This window comes from Aulonocara stuartgranti (genome assembly GCF_965226115.1).
Source record: "Aulonocara stuartgranti genome assembly, chromosome: 14".
Classification (NCBI taxonomy): Eukaryota; Metazoa; Chordata; class Actinopteri; order Cichliformes; family Cichlidae; genus Aulonocara; species Aulonocara stuartgranti.
Genome location: NC_138950.1, coordinates 18,735,169 through 18,760,264, shown reverse-complemented (window position 1 = coordinate 18,760,264; position 25,096 = coordinate 18,735,169). Strand labels below are relative to the sequence as shown.

The following is a 25,096-nucleotide window of genomic DNA, read 5'->3' as shown; positions in this document are numbered from 1 at the left end:
AAAACTGTTGTAATTAATTAATTACATTTACACAAGCAGATTTTGCTTCCAGACTCAACCAGGGAGGAGGCTCTTTACAGTGGGAAGTTTCTTGGCTTCATTTGAATCTTTCTTGAATTTCAGTCCTATAGAAGTGCATGGAGGGGGTTTTCCCCTTCTCTGTTCCACACATACATGCAGCTGTTAGCTATTAAACTCCAAAACCACACCCCTGAAGTATAAAAGGTTTTGGGTCACAACACCCACCACCCACTGGATCCAGACACTGACCAATAAACCATAAAGTACAAGAGATTGACACAATGGAAGAAGGCGCGACCCACGCTGTTGCTCCATCCTATCTTGGTTGGTCCATCTTTAACACTTTATGCTGCTGTCTGCCACTTGGGATTCCTGCTATTATCTTTTCCTGCAAGGTAGGAAACATTCCCTGAGAATCAAGATTTTTTTTCCCCTGCTCAAACTTTTGCTCTTCTGTACCTGCTTTCAGAAACACACCGAAAGATCAGAGCAACAATCATCCAAAGCCTTTCAGTTTTTTAGAACATCATTGCTGTTTTTGTTTTTTTTTAAATAACCAGATAAATCACTTAAAAGTAAAATTCAAAGTAATATATTTGAATTTTTATTTTTAGGTTTTCTCCAGGCTGATTTGTAATGATTTGTGCTTATTATAAGGTAGCCAGTCAGATTTCATTGACGCATCATTTTTTCCATCACACATATACACATATTTTCTCTAAGCAAGTTAAATGTAAAAGAAAAAAAAAGATTTTTTTTTTCTTAAAGGCACAAAATGCAAACACTCTGGGAGAATCAGCTATTGCTGAGGAAGCATCAAGGACGGCCAAGACCCTGAACATCCTCGGAACAGTCTTTGGAATAATCATCATCATCGTCTGGATTACAGCTACATTTATGTAAGATAGAGAAGGCCAAATTTTGCCAGAAAATAAAGAGTAAAAATCAAAAAAGTTTTTATAATTATGTGCTACACCTCCTCTACATGGATCATTAATTAGGAATATATGTCAGGTCCTTGTTCGCATGTGTTTGCAGACTATGTGTCATGGTCCGGAGTCTGCGACTCCATGTTTATGTTTAGTCTATTAGTATTCTGTGGTTTTGGTTACCTTGGGTGTTTGTATTCTTCTGTTCATGTTCCTATGTTCTGTGTCCCCCAGTCTGTGTTTAGTTGGTGTGTTATGTCATTGCGTGTATGTGTTTCCTGTTTTATTGTGAAGGTCTGCGTCTTATGTGAGTGTTTTCAGTTTGCCTCCCTAGTCTCGTCACGATAATCACTCCCAGCTGTGTTCCCCACCTGCGTGTAATCTCCCTGTGTTCTCTGGGTGTATTTAAGTTGTGTCTTCTGTCATGGTAGTTGCTGGTTCGTCTGTGTTATTTCCCTTCCACCCTTCTGTGTTGATTCTCTGGTCATTCTCCCTGCATGTCACGTTTGTATTCCGGTTAGTGTTTTATTTAGTTTTCCCAGTTTAGAGTTTTCACCGTTTTGTTCCTCGCCACCCTGTCTGTTGTACCTTTTAGTTGCAAATAAACTCACCCTCCACTTCAGCAGCCTGCAGTTGGATCCATTATTATTCACACGGCTTGCCCCGGCAAACCGTGACACTATGTTTAATTGGCTTTTTCCATTTAAAAAAAAACAAAAACAAAATGATATGATATGAAAATTATAGGAAGAACAATGAGTGCATGTCAGCATCAGAGTACTGCACGAGTGTGCCATTTACTAAAAGGAAGAAAACAAAGGCATATTATTGTAAAAAATATTGTTTTTATTTGTCTTATTTACAGTTATGTTGGCATGGGCCGTGATGAAAGAAGAAAATATATAAAAATTGTAACAAAGGGTGTGTGTTATAATAAAAGTACTTCTTTTAATTTGATAGTGAAAATTGTCTGTGGCTTATTTTAAACATTTCTGTTTGTAAAACATCTATCAGCTATATTGTATTATTGGGTTTATGATACTTGACACCTTTGCTTTGGCACCTGGTGGCCATGTGGTAAATTTTGCCTCTGTTTTTCTTTTTTTCCGTTTCTTTCACTGACTTGGATTTTATAACCTTCTGTAAATATAATATAAATATAAAACATCTATATTAAACATCAATATAGATGCATAAAAGATGTACCATATGTTTATTCAGTCTTGTCTTCACCTTCAGAGAATTCTCTTTTCCCAAAATTCCTTCAAGATGAGAAAACAGAAGCATTTCCCTGGCTCCACTGAAGTTTTTCAACTTACTGTCTGTATGATCATAAACAGACTCAAGAAGCAATCAAGGTCGTGGTGCTTACTTGAAATATATTCTATATTTTTATGTGGTGTAAATAAATACAATACTCTGGAAAAATAGGAACAATAATTTGAAACATCAAATGAAGTTAAAATTATGTTTTACATGTGACCCATCCTGCAGTAAATTATTATAAATGAAAATACAGAAATTTAAATATTCCAGAGGACAGTCTGGGCAATGAGCTTCCACAACTTTTGCTGTAATTTTACATATTTATTTCTTGCAACTTTAGCCTAAAGGTGACAGATTCCTTTCTGTATCTGCAGCAGTATATTGCAACATGTTCATCTATGTTGAAATCCTCCAACTTGTTCTTATATTGAGATAGCTCAAGGATTAAATGTGCAGTTAAACTATACTTTGACAAAAAAGCTATTTTTACTAGTCAGGACCACTTACAATCAAAGTGAACCCACTTGTTGTATGAGGCCCTTGATGTAAAGTACATTTCACATCCCTGACTTAAAGGATATATAGCCTTTATAACATAGAATAATAACAGATAAGAACAGGCTTATAAAATCATTTACAGCCTATAGAAAGCATTTTAAATGTTGAAATTTCATTGAGCTTTGAAGGTTAAGACAGAAAGAGTGGGATGGACCATGCAACAAGTGCTTAACTGTAGAGATTAAACACACTAAATACTTCTACCGAATCAAAAGATAGAACTTAAGCAGTAATTATAGTGTGAAATAGATATTATTCATAGAAATCTCCATCAGGGAAGAAATCAGAGCCCAACTTGTTTGGTTATTCCTCTGAAACCTTAAGAAATAAGCACTGTGCTACAACCAATATGTAGAAATTAGATATGACCTGTGTTCTGTAACCATTTCTGCCATCATGTGGCAGTATAGGATTTAACATCTCATTCTGCTCATTCTATTGGCTTACAGTATAGGAGCCACACCTTTGAATCCATGCATACATGCTCATTCATGTGGTCCTGTCCCCTACCTCAATTCTAACCCTATGTCAAGATTTGCCTCCAAACACTATCAGTACAAGGTTTTTAAATGTATTCATTTTTTGATTTAACTAGCAGCGCAGACCTGGCATGCACATAGATTACATCAGGGATAGCAGCCCAGCTGTGAAATAGAGCAGGACTGTAATATTATATTATATTATATTATATTATATTATATTATATTATATTATATTATATTGTATTATATTATATTATATTATATTGTATTATATTATATTATATTGGTCAGGCATAGATGGCTTACAAATAAATCAGCATAACACAATTTTTTTGTGAATGTGAGCACCCATGTGCACACCTGTGTGCATGAGCGCGCTTGAGTTCAAAAGGCTTCTCCATGTAATGATCTGCTAGAGGGTGTGGTGAGCCATAGCCCTCCCCCCCATAGCATGAAGCAGGGGCAGAGGAGACCCGAGCCCGTACTTCCATAGGCTCCTCAGAGTGCCAAAAACCCAAGCAGGACCACCGGAGAGGTAAGATGTTCCCAAAGAGGCAGAGGTGGGGACTTGACCTGACACATAGACAAACTGGCACACACAGACACAACCATATGTTCCCACCCTCATTCACAAAAAAACAAATACTCAGCACTTGCCCAACGAAGAGACAAACAGAAATGAACACTATACACCCATTCACACTCCACAGACATACTCTATACTCCCAAGTCCAGGTATCACCACCCCCAGGGGGGCAATCGACCCCCAGACCCGAGAGATGTTACCTTTTTCCCTGTGGTGGGGGCAAGCAGACGACCCCCAGCCCAGCAGTCACAGGGAAGCCCAGCGTCACAGACCCCAACCAGACTGCCAACTCATCCCAGCCCCCCCTGCCCTGAAGACCCCATACCTCACTCCACCCGCTCATATGTCGTGATGCTGCATGCTGTTCTATTTTTATTTTTTTTCCCCGCATGTCCCGTTTGGTTCTTTTGCATTCAGAATTATTGTCTAAAGGCAAAGAAAGATGCCCAACGGATTTACTTTACCAAATTGACCACCCCGACCTTGCCATATTGGTCTATTTAGTTCACCTTTGCTTTTATTGTTTATTTTATTTTATTTTCACTTGCTACACACGGGACAGACATGACTGGATTTCCCCCAGAAAAGGAAGAAAGAAAGAGGGAAAGAGAAACAGCAGGGAAGAGGAACGATGATAAAGAGGAAAAAAACAAAAACCAACAAAACAAACACACAAAAAATGTTGAGAAAGAAAAAAGAGAAAACAAGCAAAAAAAGCAATATAATAAACAACATCATGGCAATAATCTATGTGAATATAACAGTAAATACTAAATATTAAATATTATCGTGCAGCACGTAAGATCGACAGCACACAGTGTGCTTTGAGGTAGGAGCCAAAAAGGGTGTAGTTTGTGTCTGTGAGCACCCGTTTGTACACCTGTGAGCATGAGCGCACTTGTATTTAAAAGGTTCCTTCATGTAATGATCTGTTAGAGGGCCATAGCCCCATCCTCCAGGGCATGAAGCAGGTATGGAGGAGATCCAGGCTCCAGACATCCAGAGGCCCTCAGAGCACAAGAGACCAAGAAGAACCAACGGAGGGGCAGCCGCGCCACTCTCCCGGAAAGAGCTGAGGAGAGTCCCAGATGAGAGGTCACTCAGCAGCCGCGGAGCAGAAGCCAGGGGGGGTTGCAGTGACGTGCCCGTGAGCTCCGCCAGCAGCCAGCTGTGCCAGAGTGACTGAGCCCCAGGCCGAGGGCACCCCACCCCCAAAGGGGCCCGAGCGAGCCCCAGGCTCCAGGCCCCGACAAGCAGCCACCAGGAGTGACCCGGTGCGTACCTGGACGCCCCCGGACACAAAGAACCACCAATGCACCGATGTCTGAGGGCGTCTGCCACTGGCAGGGAGAGTGGTGGGGGAGATAGGCCTCCATACCATGGAGGGCCTGATATGTCCCTAGAGAGGTGGCGTCTGATACCCGACCTGACATATAGACACAGACATGACATACAGGCACACACAGATACAAACATCCATTCCCACCCTCATGCTCTCATATGCAAATACTCAGCACTCACTCAACGTGGAGACAGACATAAATAGACACTGTACACACAATCACACTCCCCAAGCGTACTCTATACCCCAGGTCTTGGTACCCTTGCCCCTAGAGGGGGAACTCACCCGCTGACCCCAATAGGCACCCCCACCAAGGCCCATCCAGACCGGGGCCAACAGCAGCAGCACCGCCAAGCCAGGCGTGACCCACCCAACCCCACCGCAGAGGAAACTACACCCACCCTATCATCCAATCATTCACCATTCTACATAAGACAGGTTGAGTTCATTCTCCACCTCTCCTCTCCTCCCCTACCTGCAGGGTAGACTCCTGTGGAGCAGAGGCCTCCTGCAAGGATGTGACAAACTAACCGCCAGTTGAAGAGACTCCCATCTCCGCCGGCGCATCAGAGGCCCCAGACCACCCAGGGGCAGCTAGGCCACCAGGAGTTACCAGAGTCCTCACTAGAACATGACCTACTCTTAAGATATACATCACAACTCACATCACATTAAATTACTGAAAACATTTACTTCACCTCTCACTATCATTTATTTATTTCTTTATTTGACAAAAATATATTTCATGACAAGCTTCACTGATTCATACTAAACCCATAAAGAAAATGTAGCCACAACAAAACACTGCAGCATCCCAGCAGGAGCTGATAAGATAAGATAAGACGAGACAAAATGAAAACGGGCGAGATGAGATGAGATGACATGAGGTGAGATAAGACAGCCTCTATTAATCCAACAAATTAAAAATTTACAATATATTATGTATTATGTATATATTATAAAGATGTCACAACTATGTTAATCTGAAAAAAGTTTGAATTGCTCCATCTGAAAACATAAATCGAACGCTGGACAATATGAACAAGTGTGAGACAAGTGAGAGCTCTGGTTAGGAGTGAAGCAAGTGTACAAACACAATGAGAAAGGCAGTGTGGGTGGGGAAATGCATTCCTGATGTGAGAACTGCATCAAAGGAATGAAGAAAAACTGTGACACTTGAGTGAACTCGTGGTTAGACGATCTACTCGGCTGCAAAGAAAACACACTGATGCAAACTTGTCAGAGCCACCAGTTTATTGAAGGTGAAGTTTAAGAAGTTGTGTAAAAAAAAGTTTCAAATCTTTTAGTGTCTAAGTCTTAAAACACTGGTGAAATTATTTTATTCACTGGGCACAGCTGAAGTGATTTACTGACTTTGCATGTATTGACAAGTGATAAGGGTTTTGTTGTTCAACTGTTTGAGTGACAAATTCCTTAACTGTTTTGAGAACTGCTTTAAGAGTGGTGAGAGTAACGTTCCCAATGTGAGAGCAACGGGTTATGGCAGATGGCTTTCCTCATTCTGCCAGAGCTTTCTTTCTTTCTTTTAAAAGAGAGTTTTTCAAAATTGAACTGAATTAAAAAATAATCATGTTTTTGACAGAAAGACCTATATGCAGGATTTTCAGTCAAAAATTAGAAAAACAAAACTTTTATTTAGGTTGAAAGAACTGAAGTCGATAAAACCCAAAAAGAAAATTAGAGAAATAGAGATCAAAATCTTCCTTTAGCTCCAGAAGCACAAATTAGTGTAAGATAAATAGATTAAAGGGACCTTAGTAAATGAATTCAGAGTTCAAAAAGCCCAACGCTGATGGTTCTGAATGCAGCATGTTAAACCACAATCTAGTAAATTTTCCCTTTATATCATTTTGAAAGACTTATTTGTGGGTTTTTAGGTTATTTTATTCCCAGCTACTCGGTTCCACTGTAATTATTCCTGCACTAGAGTTTCTCTTGCTTCTTTGGGATATGATAGATTTTTATACACCATGTTTTGATGTAAAACACTTTGAAACCCTGTTTTTGATATCTCAGATCAGGTTGTCATATCTTTAAAAAACATTTTAAATTAATGAAATAAATTAAAAAAAAAAACAAAATAACATACAATGTTCCAGGGCTCAGTCTGATGATCTGGTGAAATGTGTACATATTGTTTGTAAATACAATTGTTCTTCTTATTTACCTCATTTTTGGAAATTCTTTAAAAATGTGTTGACCTACATTCATATCACAAAGAGGTCAGCTCTATGTAAGCAGTTAAACCACACCCCGACACAATAAAACGATGTGAGTCATAACTCCCACCAGCCACTCGATCCAGACACTTGCCAATAATTCATAATTCTCATCTACTACAAGTTGGCAAAGAGGACCAAATGGAAATTGGCCAAACTCGTGCTCCTCCTCCATCCTATCTTGGATGGTCTTACTTCAGTGCTCTTTGTTGCTGTCAGCCTCTTGGGGCTTTTGCCATTCGTTACTCTAAGAAGGTAACATTTGCTGAACTTGTTTTTCTCATTGATTCTCTTTATTCTGATGCACAGCTTAAAAACACATTTTGTGTTTTACAAAGATGATTTTTATTTAGATTAAACTGTCAATGTAAAATCATTAAAATATACAGCAAATTCTAAGAAATCCAGTCAGATTCATGAGTATTCAATTAATGTTTTCTGAGTAGATAATAAGAAGTTCTAAACAGGTCTACTGTATGTTACACTTTAATCATGTCCTACAAGTGAAATTGAAAAACTTGAATTGCTTATAGCAAACATTTCACTGATGATTTTCATACACTCTTCTTCTCACATCTTTAATTGCATGTAAAATGAAACTGAGCTTTGATTATTAAAAACTTTAAAGGTGAAGGCTGCAAACGAACAGGGAGAAATAGCTCTAGCTGAGGATGCATCACGAACTGCCATGGCCTTGAACATCGCTTCAGTCATCCTGGGAAGCATTTGCATCACCATCTTTGTTATTTACAAAGTCCAAGAAATTCAGGAATTAAAAAAACAACATTGAAGGTCCTTGCTTTGGGAAGAAGACATGCCGCAATTTTACTGTCTGCGTTCTCTCTTCAGCATCCATCTCTAAATACAAAGTAATACCTTTACATGCTTGTTCACCTCTGTGTATTGCATTAATTGGTTGTCAATACAAATAACAAAAGAATGCCTTGACCTCAACATGGTACATGCCAAAAATATGTATGAGTTGTTAAATGAAATATGTCTCTGGATTTATGTATTCTGTGTTGTAGGTTATATAAAACTAATTGAATGATTTTTGCTTTGTTTTATTTTGTAATGAGTGATCGGAACCTAATATGACAGTTATGATATGTTTTATGATCAGCGACTCACTTTCACATTATTAAAATGACATAAAGACTCTAATTCGTTTAGTTTAGTTTAGTTTAGTTTAGTTTATTGACTGCAGCAGTGCAGCAGCTACTATTCCTGGGGTAGCACATATTTACATTTTGACAATGCATTGTAAGACAGACTAATATACAATATAACATTCTGACATGACAAACTTCATATACACACCAACAAAACAGTTCTGTACAACACAAATAAGGTCTCCTATGAGGGTAAGGATTGATAACCTCACATTTGCACAACATTATATTCATAATTCACTACATTGCTTTAATGAAGACATTTACTAACCTAACCTTAAGAGAGAAAAATTCACTATCACCTTCTTTCTTTGCCAAGAAAAGGAGGAAACTTTTCTTCATGATGATTTACTTCACTAATCTCTACTAAACCAAATAAGAGATGATTATAGCCACACCCCGCAGGAAGAGCAGATACTGAATCAACAAAATTGATTTACCAAAATTTGATTAATCCACAGACGATCGACAAATGTTGCTGCAGAAACCATTTTTCTTTATCTTAATAATAAATTCCTCTTTTAAATCATCTTTGAAAATAACAATAGATAGATTTTCTCTAAAATACCAGTTTTTCCTAGTGCACACAGCATAGCAAAACACAACTACCAAAACTCACCTGCTCACCCGAACTTTTATTTTGTGTATGAAAAGTGACTGAAAGAGTAAAAACAAAGAAATCCTCACCAAGTCGCTGCTTAATGTAAACCACTCTCTCCTTCAGAGGAGAGCAACAGGGTGCAAAGTAGACAACACAATAAGGTGATAGTAGTTTTTGTTACACAGAGACAAAGATAGTGGGAAGTGGCAGACACAGAAAGAAACAACAACGGTGAGAAAGACTGTGTGCATGTGTTTATCTGGAAAGTGTTGTGGGTTTGCTGATGGCAGGCTCTAAAGACTGTATGTAATTTTAACACCTAAGTGAGCACGTGGTTAGACAATCTACTGTGCCTGCCAGTGTTAAAAACACAATGCTGCAAACTTGTCAGAACCACTGCTTTTGACTCATTTATAGAAAAGTAATCAATGTTATTATAACCACAGGAAGGAGTGAGAAATTACCAGCACAAAAAGAGAAAAAGTGTGAGGCCTTTTCTCTTTTTGGCCGAGCAGCATGACTTTATCATCTGATCCTCCCACACTTTCCTGCTCAGTGTGTCAAATGTTTAGCTACTCCTCAGTCTTTACTCAATCAGTTGAAGATCTGGCTCTGCAACCTTGAAAATTCTGAAAAACAAGCCCTCTGTAGTTGGTGTGAAGGCCGCGTAGCCACAGTTAGCTAGAGAGTTAGAGTTAGAGACACCTGAAACCAATGTGGACTGTTGTCCAGGGGCCTTGGTAGGACACTGAATGAACCCTGAAAATGCTTGCCAACGATAATGTTGACTTAGTAAAATAATCATTTGTGTCAGCACCAATCCATGATGAATATGAAATTCATATTGGTGGGTAAATTTGTCCAACAATGTCAGACTCTGTACTTTACTCTGGTCCCCTCCCAAATCAGGCTGGGAGTGGCATGTTTAGTCGCATGTTTTCCTTAAATTGCTGATGTCCATTAAAACAGTGTGGGGTTTTTAGATAATTGGGAAACTTTTGGGGAAAAACCTGGTCTTGTTAGGAGTGATGGCTTCTCAGTTTGGATGGAACAGCTCTCATTTCTACAAATCTACTTCTATTGAGGTTGATTATCTTGTTAACAATGTTACATATTCACTGCACACTGCCCTGGATGCTGTGGTTCAAGCCAAGCCTCAAACCAAAAGTTCTTGGCTCCCTGGTAAAACTCTCAAATGCATGCCTTAAAGCAAATAACCTATAAGCTGAAGAGGAAATTGTCATGGTTCCCCCTGTCTCCCCAGCGAGTGATCTCATCTAAGATCGCAGTGTTGTTGTTTTTCTTTCTCTCTCTCTCTCGCCAGTGCGGAACTCATTGCGGGTTCTCACCTGCAAACAATCACGCACCTGCTGCTCATTGTCCTGACACCATTTACTACTTAAGGCGACAGCTCAGTGTTTCTCATCACTGGATCGTTGTGCGACAGTCAGCGTAGCCTTGGCTCTTTCCTGTGTATTCTCATTCCTAGCGTTTTTCCTGGCTTCTAATTTTGCTTTCATGTACATGGATCATCCTGGCCTGTCCCAATTTCCACCCTTGGAGTGACCTGTGAGCATGAGTGTTTTTGCTCAGTGTCATGTGTGTGACCGAACTGGAGCGTGGTGTGTGTGACCGAAGAAGAGTGTGGTTTTCCCTCTGGATTTCCTGAAGCCCCTTTTCCGGTCGCACTTTGTGATTGTGTAAATAAACTATCATTGTTGCAACATCAACATCAACAGAGTCCTGCACTTGAGTCTGCTCATTCTTATGACATAAATTACTTTGGTTTTCTCCTCATTAAGTTGAAGAACATTCAACCTCTAATGGAGTCTATGCGCCTATGCAAAATTCTGTAGTTTCGAAACACCTTGGGGCTTAAAGGAGATATACAACTGAATATCATCTGAATATCATCTGTATAGTAGTGATAAGAAATGTCCTTAAGAGTGCTCAGAAGGTGCTGAAGAGGAAGTAATTACAAAAAAAACAATAAAGATCCCAAACAGAACCCTGTGGCACACCTGGCTGTAGCCCAGGCAGGTAGAGCAGGTCATACAGGTCATACGGATCGGAAGGTTGGTGGTTCGATTCCTGGTTTCCCACTAGTCTACGTGCCAAATATCCTTGGGCAAGAAACTAACCCATCGCGTTTTCGCGACACAAATCTGCTTCTGAATTTTCGTGGGACCCCAAGACGCACTTCATCGCCCTCCTCCATTGACTTTACACATGAACCTGACGCTCTGGTCGTGTCTATCGCGTTCGGTGTGAACGCACCGAAACAGCTTAGGAAAGAGTGCTTGTGTGATTGAGTGAATGAATTAGTTGTATAAAGCACTTTGAGTGCTCACATAGAGTAGAAAAGCGCTACATACAGTGGGGCAAAAAAGTATTTAGTCAGCCACCGATTGTGCAAGTTCCCCCACCTAAAATGATGACAGAGGTCAGTAACTTGCACCAGAGGTACACTTCAACTGTGAGAGACAGAATGTGAAAAAAAAAAACATGAATCCACATGGTAGGATTTGTAAAGAATTTATTCGTAAATCAGGGTGGAAAATAAGTATTTGGTCAATAACAAAAATACAACTCAATACTTTGTAACATAACCTTTGTTGGCAATAACAGAGGTCAAACGTTTACTATAGGTCTTTACCAGGTTTGCACACACAGTAGCTGGTATTTTGGCCCATTCCTCCATGCAGATCTTCTCGAGAGCAGTGATGTTTTGGGGCTGTCGCCGAGCAACACGGACTTTCAACTCCCGCCACAGATTTTCTATGGGGTTGAGGTCTGGAGACTGGCTAGGCCACTCCAGGACTTTCAAATGCTTCTTACGGAGCCACTCCTTTGTTGCCCGGGCGGTGTGTTTTGGATCATTGTCATGTTGGAAGACCCAGCCTCGTTTCATCTTCAAAGTTCTCACTGATGGAAGGAGGTTTTGGCTCAAAATCTCACGATACATGGCCCCATTCATTCTGTCCTTAACACAGATCAGTCGTCCTGTCCCCTTGGCAGAAAAACAGCCCCATAGCATGATGTTTCCACCCCCATGCTTCACAGTAGGTATGGTGTTCTTGGGATGCAACTCAGTATTCTTCTTCCTCCAAACACGATGAGTTGAGTTTATACCAAAAAGTTCTACTTTGGTTTCATCTGACCACATGACATTCTCCCAATCCTCTGCTGTATCATCCATGTGCTCTCTGGCAAACTTCAGACGGGCCTGGACATGCACTGGCTTCAGCAGCGGAACACGTCTGGCACTGCGGGATTTGATTCCCTGCTGTTGTAGTGTGTTACTGATGGTGACCTTTGTTACTTTGGTCCCAGCTCTCTGCAGGTCATTCACCAGGTCCCCCCGTGTGGTTCTGGGATCTTTGCTCACCGTTCTCATGATCATTTTGACCCCACGGGATGAGATCTTGCGTGGAGCCCCAGATCGTGGGAGATTATCAGTGGTCTTGTATGTCTTCCATTTTCTGATGATTGCTCCCACAGTTGATTTTTTCACACCAAGCTGCTTGCCTATTGTAGATTCACTCTTCCCAGTCTGGTGCAGGTCTACAATACTTTTCCTGGTGTCCTTCGAAAGCTCTTTGGTCTTGGCCATGGCGGAGTTTGGAGTCTGACTGTTTGAGGCTGTGGACAGGTGTCTTTTATACAGATGATGAGTTCAAACAGGTGCCATTCATACAGGTAACGAGTGGGGGACAGAAAAGCTTCTTACAGAAGACGTTACAGGTCTGTGAGAGCCAGAGATTTTCCTTGTTTGAGGTGACCAAATACTTATTTTCCACCCTGATTTACGAATAAATTCTTTACAAATCCTACCATGTGGATTCATGGATTTTTTTTTTCACATTCTGTCTCTCACAGTTGAAGTGTACCTCTGGTGCAAATTACTGACCTCTGTCATCATTTTAAGTGGGGGAACTTGCACAATCGGTGGCTGACTAAATACTTTTTTGCCCCACTGTAAGAACCAGTCCATTTACCATAGGTAAGAGAAGTCGAAAAGGACCTATGTATTTAGAGATGTGAACTAATCCAAAGCAGACCCAGATACACCCACCCAGTGTCTCAGCCTATCTAGCAACATGTATAGTAAAAAAACCACACACACACACACACACATATCGCTTTAGGCCTAAACTGACAGTGTCAATACACTGGAAAAAAGGGATTGGCCATCTCTTGGATTTATGTAAGCATCTTGCGTGTATTTAATGCTGGGCTTACACTGTGCGATTTTTGGCCCATTTTGAGCAGATTTTTGAGTCGTACGACAGTTTTGGTGATCGGCCCGAATTTGGCGTTCATCGTGCGTCGTGCATCGTGTAGTATACGTGGGGTAACGAGAAGCGATTAACACCTCACAACCAGCTCCCGATCATCAATCGCTTGGTCTGGAGGATTTAAAACCTGTTTGAAATCCTCACGACCGTCGTGAGGGTGTCACCGCAGCCGCTCACACTGCGCACGCGCAAACACATAAACGTCGGTGAAAAAGACGGAGTAGCACAGCAGTGCAGCGTGTGATCTGGACACAAGCGATGGAGGCACAACTTGTAGAACTTTGGAAAGCTCATCCGAGCCTTTTCGATGTGGCCTCACAAAATTATCACGACCACAACAACCGTGAAAATAGTTGGATTTACACTGCTGCTCATCACAGCTGCTTGATCAATGTTTTTCATTAGCAATTTAGCAAAGTTGATGGTGGTGGTGTGTCTGTGTGAGTGAAAGACAGAGAGGGAGAGTGAGCGACAGATTTTCTGTTATAACCTTCATTTTATGGACGCACAGTGTGAGCACTCAGGTCGCATCAGAGCATCGGCCGTATAGTGTGAGACCCTGCATCGTGACCTACGAACTTCTAACCCCTGTGAGTCAATCGTACAGTTTGAGCAGGAGCTGAATCGCGCAACAGAAAAAAAATTGCACAGTGTGTGCCCAGCTTAACACAACTGCCTCATGCTTTAAAGCTAAGTGCAACCAGAGATGGGCAGTAACGCGTAATCTGATTACTTTTTTCAAGTAACGAGTAAAGTAAGGGATTACTATTGCAAAAACGGTAATTAGATTATCGTTACTTTCCCGTAGGAACGCTGCGTTACTGCGTTACTAAAACCGTGATTTTTTTGCGAGAATGTCTCACGACAGTGATGTAAGCGAGTGCGCCGTTGGTGACAACAGCTGTGTGCAGATCAACAGTGGATCATATATCGATTGTGGGAGAGAGTATGAGCGTGCAGCGTTTAAAGCGTGGAAGTACTGACCTTACTTTGAGTTTGATTCCATAAAAAGTGACAAAACCATTAGTGTCCATCGTGCGTGGGAAGAAAACTTCTTTTTACACCAAAAAAAACCCCTAAACTTCCAAGCAAGCACCGAGTGCACAATGACGTAATGGGAAACTCACAGAGAAACTCGCGGATTCTTCAACTGACCGCGGCACACCTGCACCAGGGTAAACCTCCGCCTACCCTAGTCCTGCTTTACAGGTGAAAATAGAGCAACAGGACTGCTGAGTCTTTGACTTTATTTATTTTCTGCTGTGTTTTACTTGCATCTATTTGAAAGAGTGAGTGTAAACACAAAAAATATTTTATTTTATGTGCTGGAATGTGCAGAAAATAGGTTTCAATGTTAAACTAATTTATTCAAGTCAGAGAATGTTGCATATAATTAAATTTTTGCTTGATGCATAAAGTTAAAAGATTAAAACTGATAAAACAAGTTAAAAAAAGAGACTTTTCCATTTGATTACATTTTGTATGATGGATTATGTAGAAAAAGTAGAATTGGGCTGAAAGATCTATCGCTTTATCACCTCTTCAGGTTGTAAATCGTGTTTTTAAAAAGTAACTAAGTAACTAAGTAATTAATTACTTTTGAAAATAAGTAATCAGTAAAGTAACGGGATTACTTTTTGGGGGAAGTAATCAGTAATTAGTTACTGATTACTTTTTTCAAGTAACTTGACCAACACTGAGTGCAACTATATAGTGTAGAAACTACATGATATGCAGAACGGGAAGATTAAATTGTTCATATCATGTTCAAGTGAAGTAAGTCAACACTGAAAAAAAGGGACTGGCCATCTCTTGGATTTATGTAAGCATCTTGCATGCATTTAACACAATTGCCTCATGTTTTAAAGTTAAATGTAACTATATAGTGTAAAAACTACATGATATGCAGAAAGGGTGTATTAAATTGTTCATATCATGTTCAGGTGAAGTAAGTCAATAAGATAGCAACGTTAAATCTCGTGAAACCACGCGTGATTTCATCTCGCGGGCTTTGGATCGTGGTTTAAAAAAGGCATCCATCTCAGTCAAGTCGAGCAGCCAACTCTACGTTTTTGGTATGTCTTGATTTTTTGAATTCATTTTTACCATATTTCAGCCAAATGTAGTTAAACGTCTAGAGTGTCGCCATGTAACATGCTAAAAAAGAGCCGTTAGCTTATTTGCTGTTTTATCTGTTGTCAAAGAATTGGCGCTTTTTCATTTGAATTTGTCTTTGGCAGAAGAGCCGTAATATCACATTAAACCTAATTACGAGGCACTCATAACATAATTTGGTTTTCTGTGTGAATAGATTTGTCAACTGACTCTTCAGTTACATTGTGTATTTACTGCACCATGGTGTTAGTGAGATTTTGGACATTGAACAGCTTTAGCTAATATCATCAGCGGCATTATGCTAGCTTACATCCCTACCCCTCCTGCCCTCACCTGCTGTCCTTTTGTTTTTGTTTTTGTTTTTTTTGCTGCACATTGAGAGATGACCTCTATTCTGCATTTCACCAGGAGTCAGCTGATGGATTGTGGGTTCAAGGTGTTATGGTAAGAAAGTATATTCTATTTTCGTTTCTGTAACTTAATTATAATAGGTTTTTTATAATTATTAGGTGCATGCATACTCACCCTATTAATACAACTGAGAGATCCAAAATCTGCCATAGGTTTAACTTATACCTGTATGTATTGCCAGAAAGGTGATTACTGGACTCGCATTAATGCACACTTGAACTGAAATGAGGTTGTAACTTGTGGGTTGTTGGGTTGCAAATCAGAAACAAAACATCTTTGGATTTTTTTTGATCCCATAAGATCTGGAAACAGTTTTTATTCAACAAAACATTACTGATTAACCAAGCACAGTGCCTGCTGTTATTTCAAAATAATTTTATGTCATTTCAGATAAAATGCAGCATTCCAGTGCATCCCAACCATGCCTTTACAGTCAAGGTTTCTGACGGAGCTGAGTTTTTCTCTGACAGTCTGCTGAAAGTGTTTGCAAAGTGATCGGGGGAACAGGGCACAAAGCTAAAGGATGTAGCTGCCATAATGACAGTAAGAACTTTAAAATTCTTTAACTACAAAGTGTATATGCATTGCATTAGGTCAGTAAAAGATTTTTATGCTACATCCATTGAAACAGTCAACTATTACCTGTGAGTAATGATTCCACTAAAAGGATGCCATAATTTTCGTCATGCATTTACTGGCCCACTGAGAAAAAATTATCTTTTTTAAAAAATAAATGTTCTGGAAACTATATATCCATAAAGTTGATGTCAAACAGGAACTTTTGATATTGCTTTGTAGATGCTGGTGTTGCATGTTGACTGGTTTAAAAAGTCAAGAGTTTTTGTCTGGGATCATTTTCTTCTGTGCTACTGAAAAGTTCACAAATCTCTGTTTTCTTTGTTATAATAGTCAAGGATGACATTAATGCTCGGAGTCCCTCATCAAAGTGCTCCGCATCTGTGTGAAAGACAATTGCAACATCTTGGTGCAGGAGTTCATGGTGAGTGTTTTATGAGTAGATTGTGGCTTTGCAACATTTAAAAATGCATTTAGTTATCCACTTGATCCCTCATTGGACTGGTTAGGACCAGTAGTCCTCTTTAATAATTTGAAGTTCACATGAGGCCTGGTAGTGAACTCGGCCGCCGGCCCTTGAGGCCCCACCCCCACCCCTGTATTAGGGGTCACATCAGTGTGAAAAAACTTTAAATTTGTCATTCTAATGAACAAAGGAAAATCCCACCAATATTTATATTAGCTTTTGTTTGAAAAAGTGACCAACTGACCAACAGCTAACCAAATTGTGGGGCTGAAAGTCTAAATTCTAACATCTTCTGAGTGACATAACCTGGATTTCTGATGGTCTTTCTAACAAAAACTAATGTAAAGCATTTGAAATTATTATGTTTTTCACCCTCTCTTAGAAACTCTGTTAGACCATGAATGGCAGCATGGCAGGCCACTCTTTGGCTATAGCTATTTACTATGTTGCTTGCATTGGTTTAAATTACTCTAACATTAGAACTGGTAGATTCAAAAGAGATGAGTTTAAAAAGGAATCTTAAAGAAATGTTTTGTGTTTAACCAGGACTTGACTGAGGCCACTGCACAGATTGAGAAAACCACAATGAACATCTGTCTCCAGAGGATGCGGCAGGCAATGACTTTTCTGATGTTGTTCTTCAAGATCTGGATAACGTGACCTTTGCAGTAGCCATGCTGTTTGGACCTTTTTATTCCTTCAACATGAGTTACCCATCACAACTCTGCTACACTTTTGAGGTGATTCAATGGGTGGTAATGGAGTTGGATGCAACTCAGCTCTCAAGAAAAGCTCACAACTAAGACAAAACTGCTCCTGCAACGAAGCTCACTGTTATGCATGTGAGGTGACCAGCTCTAGGTGAGAGGACATTTAAATCTCACACTTGTTCTGCTGCATTTTTGAAGCTCAATTCCAGGAACGGATCGCAGGGTTCATTTTTATATACTCTGCAACTGCCATGAGGACGAGCCGTTTTTTGTTGTTGTTTGTTTTTCCTTTTGCTCTGTACAAGTTCTGTTTGTCTGTTTGGCAGCATTTTTAAATTTCTCTTTGTATTTTTTCTTTCTTTTACTAGTGAAGAGATGTAGCGTGAACAGTTATACAGTCTAAATATCCCATATGGGTCGTGTGAAATGGTATTTTCAGTTTCATTCAGTTGAAGTAAAGAACGTTGAATATTTCTAAGTGTGCTGTTTTGAACCAAGATGTCACAGTATGATCAGTGCTGTAATTTTTGACAGTCACTGTATCAATGTTATTTTTGCGTCTCTTGAATAAAGTTTTTGACCTGCAAGTGCTAATTTCTTTAGTTATTGGGGTAAAATGGGTAGTGTTAATAGGAAGGTGTTTGCCAATTCAGTAACCTAATTTAATGTTAATGGAAACTAACATTACCTCAAATTGTTTAGTCATAATTGTTGTTTAACTGAATCTTGACGTTAGAGGCCTTAAATAGAATGTTTTGTATTGTTCTTTCCCAACATTTTTCAAAAGAAACAGTCTAATTTCTTTGCTGCGATTGATTCCAGAGAACACGGAAGAACTGACATTATTTAACTGTTGATTTATATAGATTCAGTAGAGGAGTAATGTCAGTTTAATTCTTTACCTACTGCAGTGAAATTAGACATTTTGTTTTGAAAGGTTACTGGTGGATGCCAGCAACCATCTTGGAAGAGAACAATACAATCTGTTATAAGGCCTCCATTTGAAAATTGTGTATTTGATACTAGAATATAATAGCAAAATGTAATTTGAAGATAACATGTAGTATTTAAGTGACCAAGTAGTATTGGGTAAAAGTTATTGAATCGTGTTGGGATAACGTGAGAAAATTGTGAAGGATTAAAATATTCCAAGAGCTCAAATTACTTCATCAAAACATGTTTAAGTCACATTTTATCAACACAAATTGCACAAGTTTATTGAACATGAATAAATTGTGTTAATTTAACTCAATTGTTTAAGTTGCTGCCAAAGCAAAACATCTGTGTGCAACAAATGTCCACCATTGAATTAAGTAAATCCAACAACATATTTTTTTCAGTGAATAATATAGCAATGTTAACTCTCACGACACCGCACGGTATTTCAGTCTTGTGCGCTTTGGGTCGTGGTTTGAGGAAGGCATCCATCTCAGTCGAGTCGAGCAGCCACCTGTACTTTTTTCAGTATACCGAACAAAGTAAATTGGGTGGTTGTTACATTAAAAAAGTCTACCTTGTAATTTGAACACAAAAATGTCATGTTTCTATCTTGAACGTAATTAAATCATGTAGGATCTGTATGAAATTCAACAACTTAATTTGTTCTTGTTGAGATGACCTGATACAATCTAGTAAGAGTGGTTAGTTTGTGGACTCGTGAAATTCACAAGATCGCATGAGATTTCAAACTGCAAGAAAATCACTGTGAGTGTGAGGTTGTTTGTTTGTTTGTCTCTATGTGACAGACTGGTGAGCTGTCCAGGGTGTACCCTGCCTCTTACCCCATCATTTCTGGATTATGCCCCAGCCCCCCTGCAACCCGGATAAAGATAGGAGGATGGTAGTTGTTCAACAGATCCATTCAATTTTTGTGGTAACCAGACTCTAAACTTTGTTGAACATTATGTTATATGAAGACAACATGTAGTATTCAAGTGACCAAGCAGTACTGGACTAAACGTTATTGAATAGCGTTGAAGTAAAATGACAACATTGCGAAGGATTAAAATATTCCAAGAGCTCCCCTTACTTCATCTAAACATGTTTCAATCATGTTTTATCAACACAAAATGCACAGGTTTATTGAATGTGAATAAGTTGTGTTGATTTAACTCAGTTGTTTAAGTTTCTGCCAAAGCAAAACAGTTGTGTGCAAACAATGTAAATCCAACATGGCCTTTTTTTCAGTGTACCACACATTCAGACACAGTAGTAGATGGTGTTTTAATACTGTATGTGCTATTCTAATTTGGTTGTATGAAGTGTACATTGACCTTTTGTGTCATAGGTTATAATGGTTGCACAGCCAATACAGCTTCTGAATACTTTTATGGTTTTTCTCCCTCTGCTTGCTTCTTAGTGTTTTTGAGGCTCGGGACCAGCACTCCACACATTACATCAAACTCTTACAAGTCTAGAAAAGGAGTTGTTGGACAGAAAGACATCAAGTGAGTGGTAAGGATTTTGGTTTTCCAATATATTAGCAACTGTCAGTGACATTTATATTAATCAGGCTGAACTTTAATCATACTTTAAATCAACCTGTTTTACTTATCGTTTCATTTGTACTTTGGTTTGGGGAAGTTGTTTCTTTACTGATCTTTTCCTGTCTTCTGTTATTAGACTTGAGATATGACTAATTCTACAAGACACGCTGTATAAGTAAACAAACAACGACAGCTTGGTCTGCATTTCTTGAAACATCATATCCACATCATTAATAAAACAAAAAAGAATAGTATATTTGTTTGTTTTTCTTTATTATAGATCTATTCACATGTACACAGCAATCACATAAAAATGAAATGCAAACTATTTACATCGCACCACACAGCTGTCATCAATCTTTAACCACAACATGAAACATTACAGGCTATTTAGAGCAGCACGTTGTTTCCAGAAGTATTTCCCAACAAGTTCAGGAAGGCACACTTTACGAAAGAAGTCTTGTGCTTGCTTTAAGCGCGGTTTCCAGAAATCCACAGCAGGGAAGACGCGAGTCACAGCAAGGTCTCTCTGTGTCCACACAACGAGGTCACAGTGGCTGGCGCCCGTAACAAAGACTCAGCGTCTCTGTTGTGTAAACACGCCAGTGATTGGGGTAATGTGGGTGAGTGTGTAGTGTAGTTGGTGTAATAGTTTTCGACTCCACACAGTCACTGCTTTGCTGTGCTTCTGCAGCGTATCCAGTAATGGTGACAAATCCTCCAGCGTTGCAATAGGAAGCTGCTCTTAAGCGCAGAAAGAATTGTTTCCAGGGATTTCTATTTGTATCCAGCTTGGCGTGCAGGATCCTTTGTGTAATCTATGCTTACATATGTATTTTACACACAGACAATGTGAAAAATACAACACATTGCTATGGATTGATGCTGAAAGTGCTAATTGCACTAAAAAATTTAGCTGAAAAAAAAAACACCAACTAAATAGATAAGCATGTCTGTTAACAAAAAAACCCAAACGCTTTACCCAACTGGGGTTTTTCAACTACCTCAGGGACAAAGCTTTACCAAAATCTTCCAACTCAGACCCTGTGACAAGGTCTGTGAAAACCACATTTTTATGCCTGAAATACTACAGTACTACACTCCCACCAGATGAGCTCATGCAGCCTGTCACGAACCGGGACATACAACCATGACAAAACAGGAGATGCACACACAATTTATTGTGTTATTAATTTAGATGAACTGTGCTAATATAGTATACCAAAATGAAAACAATAACTCAAATTTCAGATATTTGAGGTAGTGCTGAAAATAATGGTGCCAAATAAGGCAAGAAAAACATATTTTAAAGGTGAAATATAGAGGTAAAATCAAAAATAGTCAAGAACGGCCAATTATACCCTGGACCACAGAGGGTTAAATTTGAAAACGGTTTAAAAACAAACAAACATCCCCATTCTAAAATGTCATGTGACAATCTGATTCATAAAGAGTGATGATGTCACAAGGACATGTGATGATGTCACAAGGACATGCCTTTGATCCTTTGAAGTTTTTCTATAAATAGGGGTCAGGAGCAGCAAGTTTTAGTCAGTTTGTTCGCAGCCTTCAAACGTTCGACCAGAGATACATTTGAAAGTATTTGTAAACCTCTTCAGAGTCACTGTGCACAGGATTAAAAATGTATCCACGAAAACACCAACAAAGAATAAACAATCTTGCTGCCTCTCCTTCGAGGTCTGGCCGGCCACTCACTGCAAGAGGTAAGCCTGATATGACACGATCCATTGGTGCCTCATCAGTCCAAAGGACATTACAGGAAAACTCCGACCTACATGCAAAAATTAAACAAATTGAAGAAGAGAAGCTTCAACTGGAGGAGAAGTGCAGACAATTGGAAGCACGAAATCAAGAGCTGGAAAAACAACAGCAACGCCAGCCTTACACAAAAATTATTAGTGAGGCCTGGGAAGGAAAGTTTGGTGAAGCACGAGAGAGGATTTTGGTCCTGATGAAGGAAAACAAGACAAAGAGTGCTGAATTAAAAGAAACGTCTGCCCAGCTTCAATGCGCGAATGCTACTATTGGGCAGATGCAAAGGGATCTCCAAAACATGGAGCAAAAGAATCAGGCGCTCCAAGGAACGCTTGATGAAGCTATGGAACAAACTGCACAAATCCTCGGACAGAAAAAGGAAGGGGTCACACAAATGCAGGACCAACTCAAAGGCATAAAGAAAAAATACGAAGTGCTGAAAGTCAGGCTGGATGAAACAGAGTGCAAAAATAAAGAGCTTCTTCAAGAGAAAGAGCAACAGGAAGAAGAAAAAAAACGTATTCTCCAGGACTTGGAGAGAAGAAATGAGCAGTTAGAAAAGATGCACAAGGAAAAACAACAGCAAAATACAGACAACCGCAATCTATTAAAAGAAATGGAGCAAAGATGCCAGAAACTTGAGAAGGAAGTTGAAGAAACAACCGATCAGCTGAGAACCCTCATCCTAGAGAAAAAAGTGGTCGTGGAAAAGCTCATGGAAAAGAAGAAAAAACGTTTCCGCTTCTTCTGGAGGAGGGACACTCCTGCTTTTTCTACTTTTTCTATTTTTTCTACTGCAGATGTCACCTCGTCTCCCTCCACCTCTGTTCCATCTTAATTTTCACCTCTCCTCTCCCCTTCTCTCCTAACACTTCTTCCCTCTCTCCTTCATCTTTTTTCACCCCAACCAGTCCCGGCAGTTGACTGCCCCTCGTGAGCCTGGTTCTGCCGGAAGTTTCTGCCCGTTTAAAGGCAGTTTTTCTTCCCCACTGTCGCCTAGTGCTTGCTCAGAGGGGATTGTTGGGGTTTTCTCTTTTCTTTTTTTTCCCTTCTTATTACCATTTTCCTTTATTTACCGATTTGTTTTGTTTACTTTTCTTTTACGTTGTTTCTTTATTTACTTGTTTAACTTTTTTTCAACTTATGTAATAAACTAATAAACCAATTGAATTTATCCTCTGCGTATTTTACATCTAATCTTTAAAGAATATTTCCAAAACATTTTCAAACATCACGATCTGTCTTTTGTTTGCTTGTTAAAACCCCGTAAATGGTGAAGTAAAAACCCTGTGATATGGTTTAAAACATCAAAATAGACTAAACAACTAGTCTAAAACTAAGAGACACAGGATAAAGTTGGTGTGAAGGTTTCAGTCTGTGAATGAATCTAAGCACCATCACCTTAACTTTAAATTCATCTCTGTTACCCTCTTTGTGACTGAACTCTGACCGTGAGCACCACAGCCACTGCGCACCAGTCACACGCACTTTAAATCCATCACAGTAAACACTTGGACTTAACGCTACAAGCGCCACTTCAACGACCACATGGGATCTGTACAAGACACAAACTGAAAGCATTGGGGGATATATTACACCACAGGTGCCGTATTTGTGGGGGTAGTTACAGAGGTTGTAATTTTTGCAACGAGACTTTGGCTTTAACCGAAGATGGGGCTCCAAGTTCTGCTTTACTGGCCGAATATTGTTGGTGAGAAACACTCAGTTGTGTTACATTGCTGTGTGTTTGTATAACGAGTCACTTAACTGGTGCTGTGAACATAAAGCAGCTTGTTGCCTGCTGGAGCATTTTGGTGTGTTGGGAAGCTGCTGAAGCAGAATGACCACACTTGAAAAATGTGTAGAAATTGTGAGCTGGCCTTAAGTGTATCAAGTACTGTGTGAGTCTCAGTTTGTCATGTCTCTGTGTTTTTCAGGATACATCAGGATTGGCTGGTGTTTGCTGCATGGGCTGCTTACCAGTAGTGTTTCTCCCTCTTTACTCACTGCGTGTATCTCTTGATGGTAATGCACCCTCTGCTTAGCTCGCTGGATCTGTGAGCACAACTTTTGAATGACTTTGCTGAAAATAACTTGAATAATTTCTGCATTTCTCCTAAGCAGGTATATGCAGTTGATCATACATAAACGTCGCAAATCTCTCACATCTCAAAAACACCGCCGTCACTCCTGTTTTTACCGTTTCTTCCCACAGTAAATATAAACAACGACAGTATTCAGTAAAAAACAAAGAAACATTGCAGATATTTTTATCATAACTCTGGTTTTACGTGGCCGATCAACACAATTTAAAAACTGGTATAAAGTCCACACTTTTCCCTCAGTTGTTCCGTGGATGAGCCGAGGTCTCCCCTCTCGCCGCCGCCTCTGAACACACAAATACAAATTGCATGTGAAGCAGGAGGTGCAGATTTTTTTGCTATTGTTTTCTAAATCCAGGCTTGATCACGTGGAGGTATTTGGAAAACTTTTTTTGGCCAGCGGACGACTGTTGTCTCGCAGAAAGTCAAATCAAATGTATGCAATACACAATCAATTCACAAGAACACATTTAAACAGAAGGTGCCTGATTTCAACTAAACTAAATCATATCATTTTTTCTTCTTTCTTGTTTTTTTTTTTTATTTTTAAATTAAGCATCTTCTAATGAGAGTGCAAAAACAGTAAAGAAAGAAAAAAAGAGACCTCTTTCCTCTCGATGGAAAAATGCACCATGTCGACCAATTTTTTAAAAAAAGTCAGCATCTGGGATTTGGTTGTTTAGGAAGAGGGGAAAGCAAGACAGCGAGAGAGAGACAGAGATCGATAGCCGGTTTTGAGATGTGGGAGATTTGTGATGTTTAGCGTGGAGTGTATAGTTAGTGTGTTGTGTAGTCATAGTTTTGCTTTGTGTGTCAGTGAGGCCACTAATGACTGTCACAAAGGCACATTGCAATGTAAACACTGTCACCAGGTGAAAACAGGAGCAGTGCTACACCTGTTGTCCTCTTGTGGTGGACATTTTTTTTACTGGCACAAGTAGTTTGTGGGGCATCTTATT

The 25,096-nt window shown here is 39.6% G+C and overlaps 1 protein-coding gene and 2 long non-coding RNA genes across 6 annotated transcripts in view; 2 read left to right on the top strand and 1 right to left on the bottom strand.

Moving 5' to 3' along the window:
* LOC309687686 (uncharacterized protein) overlaps window positions 1–15,143 on the bottom strand; it is a 236,000-nt gene extending 220,857 nt beyond the window's left edge. Inside the window, exon 1 of one of the 2 annotated variants that reach the window (XM_082502809.1) lies at window positions 14,480–15,143. In XM_082502809.1, coding sequence (XP_082358935.1) covers window positions 14,480–14,529 — 50 coding nt within the window. In that variant the 5' untranslated portion in view covers window positions 14,530–15,143. The remainder of the gene's footprint in view (window positions 1–14,479) is intronic. The other variant, XM_082502810.1, reaches the window with a different exon arrangement.
* Window positions 7,502–8,476, top strand: LOC309687110. The gene is made up of 2 exons (XR_014270625.1): window positions 7,502–7,679; window positions 8,053–8,476. It is a non-coding gene; the product is annotated as an uncharacterized lncRNA (long non-coding RNA).
* Window positions 15,144–15,283: 140 nt separating the features above from the next.
* On the top strand, window positions 15,284–18,246 carry LOC309688346. 3 transcript variants are annotated; one of them, XR_014271047.1, is made up of 5 exons: window positions 15,284–15,317; window positions 15,439–16,054; window positions 16,412–16,564; window positions 16,931–17,021; window positions 17,610–18,246. It is a non-coding gene; the product is annotated as an uncharacterized lncRNA (long non-coding RNA). The 3 variants fall into 3 exon arrangements; XR_014271048.1 differs by having other exon boundaries at window positions 15,289–15,570; window positions 15,991–16,054; XR_014271049.1 differs by having other exon boundaries at window positions 15,289–16,054.
* The last annotated feature ends 6,850 nt before the right edge of the window (window positions 18,247–25,096 follow it).